Source organism: Diadema antillarum, unplaced genomic scaffold (genome assembly GCF_040938485.1).
Source record: "Diadema antillarum isolate AM-2024a unplaced genomic scaffold, OU_Dant_1.0 seq00001728_RagTag, whole genome shotgun sequence".
Lineage (NCBI taxonomy): Eukaryota > Metazoa > Echinodermata > Echinoidea > Diadematoida > Diadematidae > Diadema > Diadema antillarum.
In genome coordinates this window covers 88,944-113,219 of record NW_027272415.1, presented here as the reverse complement: position 1 = coordinate 113,219, position 24,276 = coordinate 88,944, and the positions used below count along the sequence as shown (strand labels likewise).

Here is a 24,276-nt window from a genome sequence, read left to right as displayed (position 1 = left end):
ACGGGAGGGGAATAAGGGTGAACAGTTCAGTGATCCTCATGTGAGTGCGAACAAGTCTACGGTGCAAAATAATTATGTCTACTCAGCAGCAGTTAAAATGCATGTATTATTGTTTCAAAGTAAGACTACAATAATCTGAAACTGAATGTGCGCTGGCCTGCTATTCTTGCTATATTGATACCAGATTCTAAAATGGAGGACAAACTATAGAATTATCATTCTGATGTAGTTGAAAGACGGTCATGGTTGGAAAAAAAAAATTCTCTCTATTTATGATTTTTTATCATGCAAAAAGATCTGCCCCGTTAATCTGTATTATATGTGTATATATCTTATTGCTTTATAAACTATGAAGTAAATTATACGCACACAAACACACACTATCATTAGTGTTGCCCATAAGGAATGTCGATTTGTATACTGGGTACTAGTACATGTAACTCATAATCACACATCATGTTAATAGCTAGCCTATTATTAACGCCCGTGCAAGAAAACTACCGAAATGTTGTTTCATTCCGATCTGCGACCGGTTTGTTCTTTTGTCAAGAGATCTCGTAGTCATAACGGAGAATACAATCTCTTTTGATTAACTATAGCATCCACAAACATAATCATGCATAATCACAAGGTATATGCATGTATCCCTATCAGAATTACACATACACACACGCAAACACATTAGAGAAATGATAAGCCTATAATAGGCCGTATATAGGCATAATTAGTGAATTCAACGTGATTTTCGTGAGCTTAACAGACATTAAATTTTTATATTATATACAGTAGCTACAATACCTCTAATTCTCTGCACACTCGTTTTGGCCCCCATCGTTCGTCAAAATTCGAAGGTTGAAGGTCGAAACTCCGGATCAGGAGACGGTGCTTGTATACAAATTGTTATCAGGTACAAATGAGTAGATAATGTACGTGATATTATGCTACTACAGTCCGGGTATATGCACAATTCATCCGTCGACTGTACGAGATACTTTAATAATGATTCAAACACATTCTGCTTCTTTTTATACGGATGTGCTCTCTAAAAAAAATCGAGTGAAAATTTTCACTCTAAAAAGAGTGAATACAAAAAAGATTGAATTCCGAGTGAAATTGGAGTGAATTTTGAGTGAAAATTTTCATTTTCACTCATTTTGGAGTGACGTCAGGGATCACTCCAAAATCTTCGAGTGATCCCTGACGTCACTCCAAAATGAGTGAAAATGAGCATTTTCACTCAAAATTCACTCCAATTTCACTCGAAATTCACTCTTTTTTGTATTCACTCTTTTTAGAGTGAAAATTTTCACTCGATTTTTTTTAGAGAGTGCGTGTAACGTAAACCTTAGCGGTTTCTGTTATTTCCTGCATACCAGACGATCTTGTTATATGACGTCTTATTCACGTGCACTGTAAGAACTTAGACTGGACTAGTCAGAAATGCCACGCTGGAACGTATTACATTATTGAGTACAGTGTACCACTACGGTAAGATGAGATTGTTTTAGATAGCAGTCACGTCCGGGTCACAGTCATGGTCGTTATATTAGCTGTTACTTTGTCATCGTTTTTAGAAAATTCTTATGACGTATGATACGATTAGATCATAAAAGTTCAAAGCTCATAAAAGTTGTTATAATTATGCACGAACTTGAACTTTGTTTCTCTCAAGCAGACACAATTCCATGGAATATGAATACTTGCGAGAGTGAGTCTAATTCGAATCAACGTATTCGTCAATTGAGCAGAACACGTATATACGGTACGTTAGTATAAATCATAGGTAAAAAAAAGCAGACTATACTTTGTGTTCATCTCGAGAGAAAACTGTAATAACGACTAAATTACTATCATGACCAATATACCTCCATTCAACCAAGGAGGTTCGAGAGATGGACATAACAACTGACTATGATTATTCAATCACCTGTCAGTTTTCTATGGATGGACAAAAGAATTCCATAGGTGCATTTGTGCCTTTGATGTTCGATGCTTGATGAAGCCGCCATCTTTCTGAGCAATCTGAAGATTCATTTTTAACGCTCACATAATATCTGGTATATGCTGCTCGTTTATTTATCAAATGCAATGAAATTTCACCTAATGATATTAGAAAGCATATAAAACAAAAAGTCAATTCCGTTCGAAAATATGTGCAAAAGTGGAAATCTGAGCTGTATTTTGTGAAAGTGTTTGAAATTTTACCCTCATGGAAAGCCGGTTTTATCACTTTTCTGATTATTTCCGCAAAATGAAACTATAGTATCATCTTCACGTATAGTAAACTTTATAAATTAATATGTCAGATTAGTGTACAGACACGTACAGTCGATTAATAACACGCCAAACTACCACACAACACACACACGCGCGCACACACCACCAACAAAACCCATCCACACCCCCGTCCAGCATCCACATGCCCAACCACTTTACAACACACGTACGCATACACATTATGAATATCCTTCCAAATATCAATTCCAAATTTTCCAACCAACACACACAACACACACACACACACACACACACACACACACACACACACACACACACACACACACACACATACACACACACCACCACCACCACCACCAACACCACCACCACCACCACCACCACGCAGCACAATGCCAACTCAACATTGCTATTCCAAATCCCCGCCCCGCAAAACTACAACTACAACACATCCACACACATTGTGAATAATTATCATTCCAAATATCAATTCCAAATTGTCTACCTACCACACAACACACGCAAACACACACCACAAGCACCACCAGCAGCACAATGCCAACTCAACATTGACATTCCATTTCCACGCCCACCAACATCCCTGCCCCTCAACCACACACGCCCAACTACCACACAACACACACGAATGATCCCTAAAATCCCTTGCCACACCTGGTACCCAATTCCTTCTCCCCATAAAAAAAAAAAAGCGGGCACATCTAATTATGCGAAATTACCTCAAGAAGGAAACAGATACTATCTTACCCTCATACCGAATTTCCGCTCATTGTTTGGGCAAGTACACTGTACATAAAAGCAAAAGCGTCATGACAGTCCCGTAGCAATCTGGCTAAAGCAGATTTATTTATGATAATGTACTATAATGAAAACAAAATCGCTGTGTAGGGACACGGATAAGAAAACAATCATTTTGACAGAAAACATAGTACAACCAGAATACGAACAGGTACATAAAGTATAACTTTGTCTTGTATTTGCCGCATACGTTGTACTCGAGACGAAAATAAACATCCGTTTAGAGGCCTGTGGTATCACGGAAGCCAGCTACTATAACGTTGTATAACGGCAACCCGCTGCTTCCGTGCTTTCGACAAGCAAGAACTATGAGTGCAACGTTCAAGTTGAGAAATGCGGAAGCCAGAGAATAATTGCTGCCATCGTCTCAAGCAAACAACTCCTAATAGTTCATGATATTCTTATTCTGTTCAGGGTGAACGGCGCGCATACTCGCTTACTCGCCCATATGACCTTAATGATAACGAGGGAAAACCAAAACCAAACAAACCTTTGAACCCAAGGGGCATGGAACGTTCTATTTTCGGGGGGGGGGGATCATTGGTCAAAGCTACCCCCCCCCCAACAAAGAATTAATTAATGAAATAAATGAATAAAATGATAGATATAGAATTACAGAAACAAATTAATAAATAAATGAAATTAATACATAAGCACTTAAAAAGTGGAATCAATAAATTCATGAAAATAAATAAATCATATGAAATATTTTAAAAATCTGTATAATAAGAACAATCATAACAGCTTTTGCTGAAGACTGGTACAACGTTGTATCATTTATACATCAATAATTGCTCGCACGCATTTCGGGGAAAGAGGACTACGTACGGACTATGATACACTTTGTACAGTCAAGAATGGCGCCATCTACTTTCGGGTGAGTAAAGTTGCCCCCAAAAAGATTAATCTACTATTTCAAACTTTGGAAGTGCTGTGATCGACAATGTTGCAAGCATTAATTCGACGTTTGTTCCTGAGTGCCTTTGCCCACTATGACATGGGCTGTTGAATATATAGTTACTGTGAAATTATGATTGCATGCTATATCCTTACATCAATTTCGCACATCCTATACGTGTCACTTAATAATTTATCACAATACCCCATCACTTTCCACACTGAGGCACCTCTATTTACAATAATGTCTTATCTCCCTTCACCAATATCTAAACCTGTCAGTTCATACAAGAAATTAATCGATGGATTTAAACTATATTTGAGATAAACCAAGATACTTCTGTACTATAAATGATAATAACCATAACAATAATAGAAGAAAAAATGTATACTACTAGTATGGAATATAGGCTAATAAGACTGGTGATAGTAATCATAATCATCATCATCTTCTTCATAAGAGTGTTAACAAGGGAACAGTGATGCATTCTCAAATATATCTCGTCTGGTTCACTCGACTGTTTAGGATTAGTTTCCAGGGTAAACTTATGATTCCTGTGCATGATTCGACGGTATACACTGTGTATGATTCCTGTCAGTATCGCAAAACTGCTCATCAGGTTTGTAATTTGGGGGTTAAACAAGATTTCGTCGTAACAAAAAAACACAGAGTCATCACATAACAAATCAGTAAAAAGTACTTGTGATTATTACAATATCCTGAAGGGGGAAAAACTGTGCTGTTGAAATACATTATCCATTACTGTTGTCTAATAATCAACGAAATTGTTGCAATCCGAAGTAATAGACAGCTGCTCAACAACAACAACAAAAAACAACACTCACACACACACACACACACACACACACACACACACACACACACACCTTAACATGAGAAGAGTAGCAAAATGATTACAAATCTATTATTTATGAAAACTGTTCATAATGAAATAACCGATGACAATGCCATTGTGGGAACTTAGTCATCCTTAGTGAATGGAAAGATAAGTTGCATATCACACCTGTTGATTATTTTTTGGTTGTTTGCTTGCTTTTTGTGTTTTTCTTCGGTTTGTGCTTTTCATAAGTGAAAGCGAAATTAGCTTAGATCGTTAATTTAGATTTGACGACGTAATCAACAGCGCAAGTATCAATTATGGGTGCACGTCACGAGACCGACACCCACGAGTCATCTAAACAGCATAAGAGTCTTTTAAACAGCCCATGAGTTATACAGCTCACGAGTCATACAGCCCAGTAGTTCTACACTAAGCTAACAAGGCCCACGAGACCGACACATTAAGCCCCGTGTTGCATTTGTCGAACTCGTGGGCTGTTTTTATCTAGTGTCGAACTCATGGGCTTTATTTGCCTAGTGTCAAACTCATGGGCTGTATGACTCATGGACCTGTTTTCAATGTCGAACTCGTGGGTGTCGGTCTATTGGGATGACCCCATATTTACGTGTTGACTGTTGATGGGCGTTAGAAGATCTTATATCCCGCCTATACTCCTGCAAAATGATAGCGTACGTACCATTGTACAGCACTTCATATCACTGAATACTTACAAGATATTACAACATCCATTTGTAAAACGATATCAGGGCCGAGTATATGGTCTCTTGAATACAATTTGATTATCCAAGTTGAAGTTTATCACTTGTTTGCATAAATTATGTTCCAATGCAAGGCAAATGGAAGACAAAAAAAAATGTTTGAAGGCAAATAAAAAGAAGTTTTACGATACTTAAAGATTCTCACAAAAAATATATATAAAGAATGGTATTTAAAGTTACAGATCACACATGTAATTCTTCCACTATAACTTCCACCAACCGGCATGGTAAGTCCTAACTTGGTATGGACACTTTTCAACAACGCTCAAAGACAATTCGAATATCGGATACATTAGTTTTTAGTAACTACATTCACAAAGTGCATGACACTAAACAGTGTCATGACATCATCATAACCACTGTTCTAACTTTCTCGACTTCTGAAGTAACTCACTTACTACACGATTCTTCCCTCGTGAATTATGTCTTATCATAGTACGTGACAATAGAAATATAATTATGTGTATAAAATATTTGGTATTCCTTACATAAGTCGACTAAAGACCAAACAATGAAAGACATGTGTCACGCTCATATCCTATTCTGAACTATGCATACAAAACAATCATGTTTCTTTTAATACAATTGTAATGCACACCATAATATAAAGTACCTCCCTCACATGAAGCACGAATAGTCCCTGATCATTTTACCTTGTATTAGCAGGTCAGCCTTGTAGTACTACATTCAGCCATTGATAGAGTTTAAGGTAGAGATTACTAGTATGTGATGATCCAACATTCGTAGTACTGTGACAGAGAACCGAGGTGTCACGTTAAACGGTCAAGCGAATAAAGACTGTAATGACACATTGGATGAAGTGTCATGATGTAATGACGCAAGCATAATATTCCAACGTCAGTGTGCGAAGACGTGGCCAATTTGAGTCACCATAATTATTGATTATTGTTTTGTTGATCCTCGAAAAACATGAAGTCCTGCAAAGGAGAGAGATAATAAAGCGGGTAAATAACTGCGCAATTGGAATGTTGAAAAAAAAATTCTTACACTGTGCAGCTGCTATAGGAACATGGATCTGAAATATCACAACAACAAATATATGCGTGCACCAAAATGTATGTTGCCAAAGAGTGACAATATAAGTGCCTCGAATTATGTAACACTTTCAACAACAACCAGAAAAAAAAATAAAATTGAAGATATACTCGCAGTATGTCTCAGAGAAAGGGAATAACAAAAACACAAAAAAATAGCAACGAAACTGTGGATGCAAACCTTAAGATATATATTTTACACTTCAGTTTTCACGATCTCTTTCGTCGTTTATCACTTCGCGTTCTTTGTCTTTGTAGTGTTTTTTTTTTCTCACATTGTTCTCTAATCGTGTTTCATTCTGGGAATGTATTGTCTATTCTGCTATTGCCGTGTTACCCTCATTAACTGATAATCATAATTCCACGAAAATCTTACTTGTTTGTTTGTTTATTTTAAGATAGACGCGTATTCACGTAAATCGCCTTATCGTGAAACGAAATAAATACTTGCAATTGATTTCGTCATCATTCATTTCATCAAAGAGAGAACGTCTATCTATTGATGAAAGAGAGACGTTTATGTGCATTTTAGGGTCAATCTTGCAGACATGTTGATATAATTCTATTTTATTTTCCATCAAAGGAGAAACAGTATGCCCTTTTCATGTACCATGCGTCACGTCTTGGAAAGGGAATACCGATGAAGCTTTTACATTCTCTTTTCGCTCAAAATGGGAAAAATGATAACATGAATAGAAGCAATTGAGCGATGGGAGATGAAACATAAAGCTTTGTATATCATAATATATTCCACAATCTCTTCCCTCTTCAGCCCCACCGAACCATAAAAAAAAGAACTCACGATAAGGAATACAGCTGCCAGGAGGGTCGCCTTGACATTAACGTGGAGGTCAGCGGGGACTAGAGGGAAATCAGAATAATAGAAACACGTACTATGATGCAGGAATGCAAAAAGGTAGAGCACAGCACTATTAAAGGCAAATACAAGAACAGAAAATGAAAACGTATGGTTCTTGTGCTGAGACGATTATTACAAATCGTTTACACTGCCAGCTGCTTCTTCATGTTCTTCCAAAATTTCTTCTCCGTCTTCCCCTTCTTCTTCTTTACAATACTTTTTCTATTCCTATCGTTTTCAATAGTTTGAATACTACGATTGCTGAAGATGAAATCACGGTGTTCATCTCGTTCTGTCATGAGGATATTACCACCACTGTGATGATCATTTCATTATTTTCACCATTATAATTATTACTATTATTTCAGTAGTAGTAGTAGCAATGGTAGTAGTAGTTGTAATAGTATAGTATAGTAGTAGTAGTAGTAATAGTAGTAGCAGCGGTAGTAGTAGTAGTATATAGTAGTAATATGTAGTAGTAGTAGTAGTATATAGTAGTAATATGTAGTAGTAGTAGTAAAAGTAGAAGTAGTAATCACCATTACTATTATCTTTATTGGTGGTAACGTCATATAACGAGGTTGACAGTTACATCGTGCACCTATTGGAAATTGAACACCGCACCTTCAGTTTGTGAGGCCAGAGGCTTAACGCGATATCCATAATTTTTATCAGTCATATCTTATTTTAGTTAAACATTCAGGCACTCACATGTTATCCCGAAGTTGTCTGCATCGGTGAAGGAGGCCTTGAAACATCCGGGCCATTGCTTGGATACCTTACCGACTTGCGTCGCCTTGTCCGCAGTAAGAACCTGAACACGACAACAGAATAAACATGATGCCAAATAAAACATGATGCAAAGTAGAATGCAATCTTATTTGCATAAACATTTCTATCACTCAGAAGTGTTATTACCGATCCTGCAGAGGACCCTACCATTACCATCATGCTAGCATTGGTACACACCTACTTTATCCCATTTCATTTTAATCCAGTTTATTTCACTCATCATTTATAAAATGCACAGAAATACCAAGACATAACTACAAACATAAAGAACATATTTGCTAATCATTTGAAGAGTTTGTTTGCAAAAACCGATAAGTCCATTTTTGAAGATTTTGAAGTACGGTCTCTGTCATAAAGTACAAAATAATACCTTTTTATATTGGTCACTACATATAAAGGTACATTTTTGAAGTTATGGTCAAAAGAAGCACAAATTTTCTTATATAATCTCTTTATTTTTATTGACCTTTAATCGCAAATATCTCCATTTGGCAAATATGGACTTATCGGTTTTTGCAAACAAACTCTTCATATGTTTAATAAATGAATTACTATCGATGAGGAACACCATACATGATACGTCTGGTCCATGGACGCACGCACTATGTAGGACTCAAACCCATCATTTACTAGGGCAAGTATACACAGTCGTTATCTTAGCATTCTCATGTAGTTTCGGGGGTAGTATCAATACTTCAAAAGAAAAATACGTTGTAATAGTGTACTGTCTTAGTGTTGTCTTGTAGGTGACTTTGTCGTTCTTCTTTGCTTGCTTGTTTCACTGTCTCCTCACTCTTTATAATGCACTATAGCATATTCATTTATGTACTTATGTGTAGTAATTCTCTTGATTATTGATTTGCAAGTGTATTAAAGGTATCGTTTACCATTGGGAGCAGTGATTTACAAAATGTTCAAGTTATCACATAATTATGATCTATATATGTGTAGGTCAGTTGTATCACAAGGCATAAGTATAGAATATAAGGAGATATCACTATTTTTTTTTCTCAATAAACCATAACTGTAGACGGTTGTTCTATAGAAACAATTCTATCATAACTATTGTTCACATTTTATACATTTAACAATATTAAACATTCATTATACTGATTAACATTTATACAATGGTTGTTTCTATATCCTAACTTACATTTTAAAACTATTTTGAATCACTGAAGCTTTTTTTTTCATCTGCAAATGGTAAATAATACCTTTAAGTATATTCATTGCTTCTTTACCTATTCAGATATCATCATTCAAGGTGCTGCTGTAGTATGCAAGCTAACAAAATGCAATTAATGGAAAATAAGAAAAGACACCGACAACATGGCTTAAGATTTGCATGGTTGTTGTTACTATTGTCATTATTATAGTTATTAATGCTATCATTTTATTTTTACTATCATTATTGTTAATATCATTATTATCATTATTGTTAATATCATTATCATTATCATCGTATAATTACTAGACTTATCAAAAACTTTGATTTGAAGATAATTCTTATTATCATTATCATTTTTATCATCGTTATTATTGCTATCATTGTCAATATCATGGCGTTGATTATGAGTAGTGCACTCACGGCAACTGATTGACAAATTGCCCTACATCGACGTAAATAAGCACTGAATTGATCAGTGTTTTAGTAGTAGCCATGATAAGAAATCACGGGCGTACGTACTCGAGCAGGATTCGAACCTACGACCTCCTGATCTCCGGACAGGCGTGTTGGTTGCTAATCCTTACATCATGAAGCGGGTACTGCGTAATTATTCAAATACATGCATGAAACTCTTCCGTCGAGATGTTTTTCATTGCAACAGATCGACAAATTGCCTTACATCGACGTAAAAAAGCACCGAATTGATCAGTGTTTTAGTAGTTATGGTATTCAATAATTTTGAATTATAATGCACTCACATCAAATACAATGTCGTCCTGGCAGCAGATATCCTGACACATGCAGTACGGTCCTTTAATCTTCAGCACGCAGTTCTTGTCCTGGTCCAGGATGTCGATACGCGGTCCAAGGAAGTATTGCCTATAGCGATGACATCATGGAGGACAATTAGGAAAAGAAGAGGGTTTATACAAGATCTAAACTCATAATAAACAAATATATGAATGAATCATTTCTGATTGATAAGGATAAGTAGATTGATACCTTAGTGTATAAGGCTGATATAAAGCAAATGTCATACGAAATTTGAAGAAAAAAAATATTTGAAAAAGAAGAGAAAGATAATGTCTTACCACGACTTCCTCAAACGCTAAAGCCAAATTTCTCAATTCTATCACTAACAAGCACTCCCGAAATATACAAACACAACACACACTACACAGGGGCAGCGGAGCTTGGGAGGGGTGGTATGATTTACCCCTGGCACCCCCCCCCCCCCCCACACACACACACACACACAATTGCACTTGAGAATCAGAAGCCCGTACTTTAATTCCCATGTGATTATTCACTGACACTTTACCAAGCTCCATAGTGGGATTTTTGTATATATCGTAATTCTGTGATTAAATCAAATTTCCCATTCACAAAAGCAAGAAATCACCTCTAGCCCTATTTCACTTTTACAACATATCACTCTGATAAGAAATTAATGTAAACTACCTTTCAGTTAATTCTGTAATCAAATGAGAGTCGACTCCTATGGGCCAACTCTTTCCTCTTATTTCTCGTTCAAACCGCGGACTAAAATTCATCTGATGTCGACAAAAAGATCAAAAAGTCTGAAAGGGGTTCAAAGGGTCTTACTGCTGACGGACGTATCCAATGACGGTGCCCACCGGGGCTTCAACCTGAACGACGAATCCACACGAATCCATATGCGCGCACCAAGGGCAGCCGGCGCAGCACATGAACGGCCGGACCAGTCGGATCACCTCCTGTAGCGCGTTCGGGGCATAGGGTGTATCGGCGTAAAAAGGAGGAGGAGAAGGAGGAGGAGGAGGAGGAAGAGGAGGAGGAGGAGGAGGGAGAAGAAGAAGAAGAGGAGAAGAGGAAGGGGAGGAGGAGGGGGAGGCAAGCACAGAGATTTTCCTATTAGTGAAGTGGTATAGCGATATATAGTTGTAAGAGCGATGGCATTACAGTTATGGTCCTCTGGGAGCTTTTGGCGATAGTCAACAGATGTATTTGTTGTTACAGTGATAATGGCGATGCGTAGAAGTAATGGCATTAACCTTAGGTGTACATTGTAAAAGTAGTTGTGACGTTATAATGACACAGATCAAGGAATCCTGAGTACTTTGCTGGATGGCATGACGATAGCCATTATTTAATTTCCGAAAGGAGGACTAACGGTGTAACGTTTTTGTTACTGTCAATCAGAGTATAGACCACGGGGCATATTGCGTGTACTCTCTTATTTGCATAATTATTCAATAATCATTCACGATTAATAATCATTCACGATTAGCTATAGGTAGATGTGAGTGTGGCACGTGCATGCTGGACTGGACCATCTACCATATACCGATCTTCTCCAGATCAAGATCTACTCCTACACTTTATACAACTGAGTCAGTCTACGTTGCTGTTATACGTATTTTAACAAATACTTAATATATACATACAAGTGAGTTTCTTTGTCGAGCTAGCAAGCAATGAAGCATGCCAAACCACCCAAGAACAACGACTGAATCAAGAGACGAACTGAGACTCACATTATTTCGACCATTTTCGACTTATCCAACGATTTATACGAATTGGTTTTATTCGGACGCTTGAAACATGGCACATGAGTATACCGACGGTCCATGTTAAACACCCTCTTGACTTCTAGGTCCGTTCCTCTATGATGTACATCATTCTAGACAAGATTTACAGGAGAGGGCGAATAAGCACTCACGCGATATCTTTCATCCTCTACCTTTGTGTTCGTTAAATATTTCACTTGGAATAATTTTGTATTTTACCTTGGAATATGTCGCGTGTGCCTTTAATAACGCAATACCAGATAGCACTACATCATACTCACACGCATGCACGATCAAAGTGTATACTGTAATGTCTTTTTGGGCATACCCTTTGTGTATTGTCCATGATGTGCATGGTAAATCCACGTCCGGGTCCACAGCATTGGCGCATACAGAAGTCGGATTCTTCAAAAGACAAAAATCAATACAAACAGAAAAAAAACATGAATTAAGCTGATTTTATCTCAATGAAGAGAGATGAAATAAAAACAAGACTTTGCTTGAATCAACTCCTCTGAATGTATTAAAGTACTTTTATCATTTTTATGAATACGATATTCTATATGATATTGACGCTTGCGTGAAAGTATGGTACTTAGTATTATTCTACGTTGTTATAGCAAACTTGACTAGGAAGAACTATCTGGCAGTCTGGATGATAGCCCTATTCAAAATAGTAAATATTTGCATTCAACAAAGTACTTGTTTTCAACACTCAATTTGGAAAATGAACAACATATGCTAAAAATGGAAAGTATACACACGTATAAAAATGCATTCAAGATTAGGAAAAAATTGGTATCTATGGAATATTCAGATTGTATTGTTGTTGTTATACAGAGACATTAACAAGTTGGTGAAGTTGATACTCATTTTGGCGCATTTCATAGCCTCATGTGGTCCATCGTGTTAATAAGACGAAATCAGAAGGCACTTTTTTTTCTTAGCTCTCAGCAGCTTGCACAGTTCTCATTTTCATGAAAATACCCTAAAATTCAATGAAAAGATGTAAATAGTGTAACATAAGTGCCGTGTACTCAAAGTGCGATCGCAATTATGAGGAGTAAATAACACGCATTTTGATCGATACATCGAGTTTTTACAACATGCAGGTATTAATCAAGTACAAATACCATTTTGGCTGAGTGACTAATGACGGGGGATGGGGCTTACCTTCGACAGCGAAGTAGACTTGTTGGCCCAGACTGTTTTTGATGGCGTATTTGTTCTGCATCTCAAAGCCGGTAAACACTTTGTGAAAGAATGAGAGAGAGAGAGACAGAGAGACACAGAGAAAGAACATCATGATTATGTTTAGTTCCGATTAGTCACGTGAATGCGAAATAAGCTTTGGAATAGCCGTTGTCATTGCATAAGCACAGTAGTCAAGTGGATCAGACATTAATGCGATAAAAAAAAAAAGTTACGCTCGATCTGCTTATAGAATCTGTGCTTTAAATCAAGCGAAGTGTCTTTATAAAACAGACTAACGATCAGGATTGATCTCACACTCAATAAATCGAGCGTAAGAATCGCAACTCTTTATAAGAGACATGACTCTGGGTTGATATCTCATCGTTTTGCGTCATTCTTGGACAAGATATTTTGGCTCAAAAATGTCCTTTCATATAAAAAAGGTGACTATTACGACAGTGTCCCCTGATGATATAAAACAGTAGCAAAATCGAAGATGTTACCTCAGATAGATAAGACTATAATTACTGTCAAGGTAACAGGTGCAAACGCCAATAAAAGTTTGACGACAATATTGAGGATTTGAGGGAATAATGATTATGCAGTTTGCCCTTCGTTTTTTCACTCTTTTTCTTTGCCACTGTCCTCATGACTTTGATTAAATTATACGAACTTTGAAGCAAACATAGAAGCAATGTGTTGGCCTAACATAAAATTCTCTTCTGTAGTCTACATTTGGCGAAGTGTACTGGAAAGTAAGTAAAATCTTCTATCCAGATTTTTTTTTCAGCAATTAGCCATAAAGAGTTTTTTGTTGTTTTTTTTTTTCTTGTCGCTATTACTCTCAGTGAAAAAGATTGTGTGAAAAGGACCATGTGAAAAAGAAGGAACTAGCCTCGAATTTGAACCGGCGTCACCTAACTGCATACACCTCGGTTGAAGTACCACATAGCTGGAGCCAGTTCATCATGCCAGTTAGGCTCAGTGGTAGTGCCACTGCACGGTAAGCAGTAGGTGATATGGGTTCAAATCCCACGTATAGTTCCCTCTTTATCACTAACTTGGTTTTTACATCGAGCACACGATCTTATTCACGGAGAGTAACACCAATAACAAACAAAAAACAAACATACAAACAAACAAACAAAACAAAACAAAACAAAACAAAACTAACCCTCTGTAACTTCCATCTTCTGAAAAAAAAAACACACACACACAAAAAGACAAATTTCCTTCAGTCAACAACCGTTTCATACTTTCAAAGAGCTCGATGATCTGGTGGACGAGCAGTTGGTCTATCTGGCTTAGGTACTCAAGCCCCGGCGGGACGCCCGTTACGGCTGCGGGTGCTGGCATCCAATTGACTGGCGCCTTTCCGGGCGGTGGCGCCGCAGCAGGCTGAGCGGTCGCTACGGGGTTCATCATGACTTGCTCCGTGTTCGCCGGAGCAGGCGGGGGCTGAGACATGGTCGACGTTACCAAGGCTCGCTAATCTCTGCAAAGAAATTTCCATGTGAGAAATGGAAGGCGAACAGTTAGATTATAAACAGAAAATAGATTATCGTCTGAAAGGGAACATCTAGTGAAAATACAAGTTGACTTTTATTGATTCATAACCCTGATCATCACTTATGTGGAAGAAAGAATACTAGCTGAATAATTTATGTGCCATAACGTATTATGCTCTACTGTAGTATTTCTCCTTTTTTTCCTTCAGATTACTAAGATGCGCCCACAAAGATCCTCTAAACCAAGAAAAACCAAGATTCTGCGAGTAATATTATCTGTCAGTCATTGCTAAAGCGCTAATACGATTAACAAAAGACATTGGAATACACCTTTCCCTATAAACACCGAGCATAAACTTGCATATTTCCCTGTATTGTCTTTGTGAAATCATTACACGTGGAAACATGCAAGTACAGACTCCAACGTTATAACATTTAAGTATGAATACAAATACACGCTAAGAAAAAATCTAACTACCTGGTTAAAAATTCAACCAACAATCTGGTTTGATTTTACAGAAGGATTTGTTAAATTAATTTAATAATCAACCCATGCTGTTTAAATGAATTTTCTGTTAAAAATCGTGTCATACCAAATAGTATAACCTGGGTTAAAAACAAACAACACATATACAGCGCACTAACAAAGCCATCGAATATTGCAAAACCGAAAACAAAACAATGCCAGTTGACCACTTGAGACACTTATAAGACAATATTATGCTACAAAAGTATTCACATTTGTTGCGATCTATCAACTTTAGGACACTTGGCATTCTACACCAGGAAAATAAATTAGTATACAATACATTCATGCTGTCCACATAATCATCTGAACGCAATAAATTATATGAATTTCCCTTTTACCTCAATCGCTTTCATATTCATAATGTGAAGGGCAATATTCTTCAGATTTATTTTTCGCATGATGTAAATCTGTATGGATACACATTGCTTGGCAAAACAACAGATTAATGGTATCTTAATTCATGGATGATTCAAGAAAATATAAGATTTTAACACCAATGTTGCCTGTAATTTGGATTTATCTTCTATAGCACATCGGTCATTCTCTTCACTTACAAGTGAAAAATGAATCAGTAAGATTCCTGCCGAAATGCATAGAATACAACATGAGACAAATCAGTTTAAACAACTCGCTTTTCAAACCTCCAAGAAAGCCCATTGTTTCGGTGTTTAGGAACAGGAATGTTAGAACTATAGAAAGAGAAAAAAATATAGGATTGAGAGTGGAGAGTGGTATGTATATATATGGATATGCAAATTATATCATCACAAATCATAATGCGACATCAAATATCTAGTAGGCCTAGACCTTCTGAAGTTTAAAAAAAAAAGCTATATTAGTAAGAGATTGAAATATAAAACATGTTTCAAAAGGTATAATGAGCAATGGCACAGCAGAGCTGTGTTCATTGTTGTAAGGGGTCTGCGAAAGTAAACTAGGATAGCAAACCGTCAGGGCTAATTTTAGATAGTCAGTAAAATGGAAAAAAGGTATTCAGTGTGGATAATTCTTTCCGGCAGTGCAGTCGGGCGAACAATTCATCTTTTGATGCGGACACACACATTAATTGATCTGGTGCAGTATAATAGTATGCGCATTACAGACGACTTCTTTGCACTATACTTTTAAGCTTTTTTATGGCCCTATCATTTGGAATAGTTTCGATATTTGTTTGTTTGCCTTTTTTTGTTTGTTTCTACGCTTGGATTCAGCAGATACTTCATGAAGGTGACATCCGATAGCAATCAAACAAATTTATAGCCCCTGCCAATGGTATATTGGTCCTTGCAATTTTGAGAAATTATACTAAAATCTACATCAACCAAGGCTATGCTGACATCTCTTCATTCTACTTTTGTAGTACGAATGGACATTATTGTAATATCAATGGAGATGGACAAGCGAGTCAGTGTATGTTGCTCTGGCTATTAAAGGGATAATTCCATACGATTTTTAAGATAATTTCACATCATGATCGATATCGAAATAAGTAGCGCCATGCGTAGATTTGTGGAATTTTAAATTGTGCTCTTGAGCAGAATGTGATGATCAAATACTCTGAAAAAACTTAAAAAGTAACCCACTGAATAAATATGACAGAGCTCTAGGGACTAACATAATTCTAGCAATGTAATTCCACTACAATACTACTTGCTTAACAACTTAATCTTTGTAAAGTCTGTGCATGATTTCTTCTTTTCTTTTTCTTTTTTTTTTGGCTTCCCTGGGAACCAAGTCATGTGAAGCTGCTATTATATCGTCATCCTCGTTTATTGTGATTTGTTTTGAATTTTGAATACGTTCTTACCCCTCATCTCAATCACTATTGTATCCAGTATAATGATGACCAATATTTATGTTCAAATACTACAGTCTGAAAATCATCCGGAAGTCTCTTTGAACCCTCAAGGTCCGGCGTCACTGAACAACCCATTGACATTCCACACATTGAAAAGTGGTAGTGGTAATACTTAATTATAGGGTTGACAAATCTAATTGCAAAAAAGCAAAAAAAAAATAATAATAATAATAAAACGCATTCAAGAGTTTGATGACGTGGGCTGTTTTACTTTTTTATCAAGACTTTCGTTAGTCATTGTTAGTGTTTCGTAGAATCAGATTTACGTACATATTAGGCTTTTGTTATTCAAATATCATTCTTTCGACTGCAGAATTGCTAAAGGTCTCTCAAATACTTCAGTGTCAACCGATTCTGAAGCTGTCAGTGCATGGAAGATTGATATCCTACTTTTCTCTAAATTTGGCGCAAACATTTTTTCTTATATTCTGTGGAGATGAAATTAACCTTATCATTTCTATGTAATTTTCACCGACATGAAATATGCAGTAAAATTCAGAGTTGGCAATTTGAGGATCAGATGATCATTTCAGCAGCAATTTTAACCCTTGACTTGATAAGCTAAAATGACTGAATTACAATAGTACAAATAATACAAACTGGCACACAAACACTTACACTCTCACACACATATTCTCTGTCTTTCTGGAGACTATTCATGATTATTAGTCATGTTGGTTTATTACTATTACAATAAAGAAAAATCTGAAATGAAATGCGTACGACACATGCGGGATGACTGCCGTAATAGCGATCAAAAAGGCTAAATATCCCCTTAAAAATGATAATGCTACAACGGTATAGCTTGACCTGGGCCTATACCATATTACCTAAAAAGTGTACAAACATCAGAACGTTACGTACTTTGCTGAATTGTCATTTCTTGAAAGGTATGTACCTTCTCTCGACTTGATTTGGATACGTGAAAGTGCTACATAAGCACTTAGCTGTATACACCAAAGTAGACTTCGTATCCAGAGTAGACAAGTAGAAGGCGTGTGGCGTTAATAATAGTGATAGCGGATTTAAAATGCTTTCGACTTTTGATCAAACAGCCTGATTCTATACTCGGTTGTTTTTTTTTTTAATTTCTAATTTAAGGGTTTTCACTAATTTGGCTGCATGAATTCATTAAATTCATATACCTTTGTGGGACAAACTTCCAATAGGCGGTAAATCACACCGTATCTGGAATGTGAGGGCGAAAGGCACGATAACCACTCATGAAAGGCATTAGAAATATCATAATGTGACTCATCTCTTTCTCTCCACATGCCCTTTATTTTGCTCTTCAAATTGACTCCACCCCGACCCCCCCCCCCCCCAACACACTCACATCAATCACGCACCGTCAATGTTATTTACCTTATGGGTTTACATCAAATTACAATTTTACTGATTGCGTGAGCACCACATATCAAACACACATGCAATGTGGTAGCTCAACTGTGAGGGGTGTGAAAAGGAAGGCCCAGCCCTGTGTGCATATAGTTCTCATATCAATGGAAAATGCCCGCTAGCGATCTTCCCCTTCAGTTCAGATATTACTATTCACAATGCTGAAGCATTAATAGCAAAGGTATGTAATACGCAGTTCCGACAAGAAGTCGAAAAAAAAAACATAAAAATGGATTTATATTATCTGCCACACAAATATTCATACCACGACAATTATACTGAGGGCCTACCACACACACAATGATGAGAAACTGAAGAAATACCCTATAGTGTGCCTGTTAGGTGCGTCGTTCTGCTCCAAAAGTCAAACCTTCTTTTCAAAGAGGATGCATGCATGGTTGTTACGAGAAATGGAACTCATGTAACTATACAAGAAGTCATACAGTGTACGCTGCATACAGTGTATGCACAAGGCATACTATGGCCTAGAAAGCACACATATCACGTTTCTATGATAGTGAGGTCCACAAGTGGCCATTTTTTTTAATTGGCTATACATGTCATTTCATTGCTTATACAGATTGACAATAAAACAAAATGGGATGAGTTCCCTCCTTTTGGGAGATTAATTAGAAACAATTATTTTCCATCTTTTGTTACATGTTTGTTTTGAAACGATCATAGTTTTAATTTTCAATCATAAACACGCAAGAATCGCAAGTGTCCTCTTTGATGTTAGCACATGATAATAATCATCATGGCATCGTAATATTCGAGGACTCTCCATTAATGTTGCTGGGTACTGGTCACATCAGTATATCTATCTATCATGTTCAAGATTGTGGAGATACATGCACTTTAAAATCTTTTGCCATATCTTTAATCAGGACAGATACAGTGTACATTGTTACCGCTACATACACCTGGTTCATATATACTGATAATTCATTGAATTTGTTCGTAGATTAAACTCGTAATTAACCGTATTCAAAGACCGGAAGTAAGTCTTCATGAGGCCCGGAAAAATCAATGGAATTGTTAGGATAAATAGCGCCCTCCGTCTAATGACATTGCATTCATCATTATGCTGCAATCGATCCCTCCATACACCCGTCAACCTATCTGCTATAATATCTACATGCGTATTTCATCTACTTTTCCCGCAACACGTCTTTGTATCAATTAATCGTTTTACTTTAATACCTTTACCTTTATTGCTAATGATGACTTTGTATACACTTTACCTTTACCTATAAGTACACTTGTTAATCTACAGAGCAGAACAGAGTAAAATATGAGACGAACTGTCACATTCTATTCACTTGGAATGATTGCTTATTGGTGTGAAGTTGACGTCAGACTTGACCATATACACAAATTATGCCATTATCAAGGGCTTTGGCGCCTATTGTCACTCATATTATGCAGTCCGTGGTACAAAGGTTATTTTAATAGTTTGGTGAGACTACTGTGTGTATGTGTGCGTATAATGTGTGCGTGTGTTGGTCTGTGTGAGTTCGTGGTTGCCATACACTGTTGCGAAAAACATCACTGTGTATATGCACTCTACGAAAGTGGATTGCGTGCTTTCTACACTAGCCTATATAAGAAAGAACTTGACGAAAGAAAGAGTGGTATGTATTTCCTTGCTGTCCCCCCGTTTATCTCAAATGGTGTTTATGAGCTAGAGAAAAATGTTACCTAATAAGTCTTTATAGTTTTAGCTTTCGAAATGATAGAAGATAAAAGAGAAGGCTGTTACATATTCTGCACGATAAAACAAAAAGGAGATAATGCGTAATGCGGGTTTATGTTGTGTCAGTAATTTTACAAGAGGGTCATAACATAAATGTATGCATGCTGGTATGCATAAACATGTGTGCACGTATAAACTGTGTTTAATGTATGTGTGTGTCTGTGTTTAACGGGGCATCTATGCTCCTGTGCGCAAGCTGTTACAACTTCGCGGCGGCGCCAAAATTTAGATGGCAGGGTGAATTCTCTGGTTTTTTTTTCCACATGATATTCGCCGTTTCAGTCGTTATGGCAAAATAAACATGATGAATGCGAACCTAAACAAAACCGATGGTATTCCGTGCTATTTTTAACCGTGAAATATCTATCTGTTATGAATATAGTGGTGACATGCTAATGTACGTAATATACACGCAATATTTGTGACATTATAGGCCCCTATACCAATATAATGAATGATACATGCCTTTGTGTCTGACCTCACAATAATGTTTTCGATACAGTATGTCGCCCTGTATGATATAATCACACTCGCATTAAACCAGACCTATACGCACAGCTACCTTATGTACGTGCAAACCTTGTTATAAACTATTTCACCGTTCACTCCATGTTTGCATTCATTATATATTCACAATTCCCTCATTTCGACACGGCTATAGCTTTAGTCCATGTTCCCTTGCCCCGAATAGCATGGCAAAGCTTGTCTAATTGTAACTTCACAGGAGTCTTGTCATGGAAGTATAAACATTCACAATTAGAGAATGCAAACAAGCTCCAGTTGAAATATTGACTGAGGGAAAAACATAAAAGGACTGCGTCAAGCCATATTGCCTCTTGTGCACCTCGCTCCCCGGAGGCCGTTATGACTTTTCTTTTTTACGTCCTCAGTGTAGAAGACAGAGAAAAATGAAACAGTAATGAAGGTTGATTATCATCCAAATTCTGACAATGATAAGCATTGCGATAATATTGACACAACTTTCATAAGGAAACGAGGAGAATTAACCAAAGAGAGAGAGAGAGAGAGAGAGAGAGAGCGACTACAGCATTATATGACTATCGTGACTATAGCGACAATAATGCTGCCCATAATGTTTGTCATGGCACCGACTTGTAGAGAGCAATGCAAATCCTTACCGTGTCTACGTCATATTAGGACTCCAATGATGGACATTTTAAGTGTATGTACACTGTAGATGGACTGACTGGAATTAAAGTGCAATAACCAGCTTGTTCAAGCTGACATTTGGTATAGCCAGTGGAGTATATAAAGTAGGGCAAAATCGGTAGGTTTTTAGATTTTCAACTTACAATGTACATGTACACCAATTAATCAAATTCTAAACTGTTGGTAAGAAATGGTGTTAGATCCGACTAGTCGAAATCGGGTGTGCAGATTGGATGGCGAATCTCCATTTGACGAAAACCGTCACTAATTCCCTCTCATTTGGAGTGAAAACTTTAAAAAAAAATCACTTGCACAATTTTCATCAAATTTTGCGTCGTATTGAAATACGATGGATGTAAATAGTAAAAGTATAGAAGGGAAAGAGTTCAATTGTCTGCTAAGACAAGAAACATTTAATTTGAACCAATCAGGTTGCGAGTTGATGACATCATCGATTCATCTAGTTTGCGTGGGGATACACGCATTTGGGAGCTGGGCGCCTTTGAATGTTTCTAACAGATAAATGGAGCCATACAAATGCTGTTTCATCATCATCATCATCATCATTTGCGGCATAATATGCGACAAATTTATTGTTTGATGAAAAAGTATATTATATCTATGTACAATTTTACAAATACAGTTCTTATAAAGTCCCTCGACTCAAGCAGACCTTTTCTTGACTTGTTCAAATTATACTTATTGAGCTGACATCCTGTGAGTGATGAATATGGAGTGTAATATTATTTCAGAGATACAAATACTATTTCAAACATACAAAAGATTATACAGTCCGGTTATTGTTTGAAGAGTAAACCTCAACCCTACATCTTATTTGCATTCATGCAGGATTAATGTTTAATGAATATACAAAGTTAAAAAATTAGAAATACATTGTAAGGACAATCCTCTGGTTTTACATTCTTCAAATGATGTTTTGATATGCAAATCATGTTACATTGACGAGGAGATGCTGATATGTGAAGTGCTTCAGTTCAAAGTGATATGTCTACATCTCAATGTCTGTTATTGCAGTCTGGAATGATAGTAACCCTCTACTACGAAGCGATGTTGATAATATCAATCGCAGTTTTTACGTCAAGGGGAAGTCCGATAATATTATGCAATCCACAACATCAAAACACGCATTTTCTGTTCGCAAGGGAGGTTTTCTCTATAATTCCACCGCCCTAAATGTGCATTAGTTCTAAAATCTAAAACAGCGGAAAGCTGAGCTGAGCATACGCCTATATTATAATACAACATCGTTACATAAAATGAACTTTCACAGGTCCCCACGCCTGAGAATCTTTCATTACGTAATCAATGTAGCCGGAATGCTTTCAACAACAGATAGTACTACACGCTATATAACGATGTCATCACCTTTGTAACCAGTGTTGTTCTGAGCCGCACCTATACCTTCTGCTAGGACTTTTTCGCGTAAATGCTTCTACTCTCATGCCAACTTGGCGGGACAAAGGATGATTATAAAACACTCTCCAGAGAGTATGACCAATCATTGCAAGTAAGATATTAAGTAAGATCTGTTTTCTTACCTGGAACAATGAAGAAAATAACACCGTATACTCTGCAGAAAACAGGACACAAGTGAATGAACGTACACGATGGTGACAGTGTGTGTACGCAATGCTTGTGTGTGTGTGTCGCCACGGTGAGCGCGTATTAACGATAGTCTGTCCCGCAGCAGCTTCCCTGGAAAGTGTGAAGGTGTGACTACGGTGGTACCAGTCAACAGTATTTTACATAACAATCGCCGTAGCTATGTGTGTATCGCTTGGCTGTGTTTGCGTGTGACACGCATACTGAGGATTCATTTTTGTGTGTTCACATGACAAATAACCCAGGGCGTGCCAGCCAATAGATGGGTGTAGAATCATGCTTTGGGAGTCATCCGTACGAGTAGTTGTTCATTGTACAAATACGTTTGAGAAAGAAGAACGCGTAATACAGTAGTCTCCGGATAATGGGTACCTCTTTATCGGGTACTTGGTAGACCCTATAATTGACGTACAGATTGAGCAAACTATTCCGATGAATGTTATACTTTAAAAAGCTAAATTATAGCTCTCTTATGCCAGTAGAACTGTCGATTAATGTTCTTAAAAATGTACTCGTTTCCATAAGAAATGTGTGAAATAACGCTGTAAGAACAGGGTTTCCGTTGGCTATAACAACAAAAATATGAAATATTACCCGAAAAGGTTTGCATGAAGTCTATATCTCAGAGCTTACCCCATCCTGGTTGCTACGTGATTTTTCATAATGGATTAATTATTGTGATTGACGAATCGACTGGCCACAGCGGCGATATCAACCATATCTGTTTTCCCTATTTTTTAAGACATAAACTTCATGGTTACGAAACTGAAATTTAGAATTAAGTCAAATGAATGTGAGTGTAGGCCTAAAGGTTTATTATTTACATAGTTTGTATCGTAATAAGTATTCAATAAAAGTGATTAGAATAAGTAAAATATAATGAGGTGTTCTGTTTGTGATAATGCTGTAACAATGAGATAAGGCTACACTATTATAGGATATAATTCGACAGAGTGTGATAACTTGAAATTAATGTCAATACTGTAAAATACATTGTTTTGTACAGATTTTTCTTTTTTGATGAACAGCAACAACAAAATATTCTTTAAAACAAAAAAAGAGTGAAGTTGGAAATATGATTTCAAGGGCACGATTGATCATCATGTTACGTTCTACCTTCCCGCAATGCTGAACGCGGGCTTTGATAACGAGGAAGGCTGTCCTACTGTAAAATTCGTATATACTTCGACCGATATTATTCTGGACTTAATTTTGCTCTCAAAACACTCCGAGCAACTAACTAAT

At 37.0% G+C, this 24,276-nt stretch overlaps 1 protein-coding gene across 1 annotated transcript; it reads right to left on the bottom strand.

The window, feature by feature from the left end:
- Positions 1-6,363: 6,363 nt before the first annotated feature.
- Positions 6,364-23,114, bottom strand: LOC139711903 (phospholipid scramblase 1-like). Its single transcript, XM_071623748.1, has 9 exons — positions 22,968-23,114; positions 14,446-14,684; positions 13,169-13,246; positions 12,324-12,400; positions 11,052-11,182; positions 10,205-10,325; positions 8,198-8,300; positions 7,430-7,488; positions 6,364-6,510 (listed from the first exon to the last, which is right to left on the bottom strand). Exons 2-9 carry the CDS (start codon positions 14,654-14,656, stop codon positions 6,469-6,471), a joined length of 822 nt encoding a protein of 273 aa, XP_071479849.1. The 5' UTR covers positions 14,657-14,684; positions 22,968-23,114; the 3' UTR covers positions 6,364-6,468.
- Between the last annotated feature and the right edge of the window lie 1,162 nt (positions 23,115-24,276).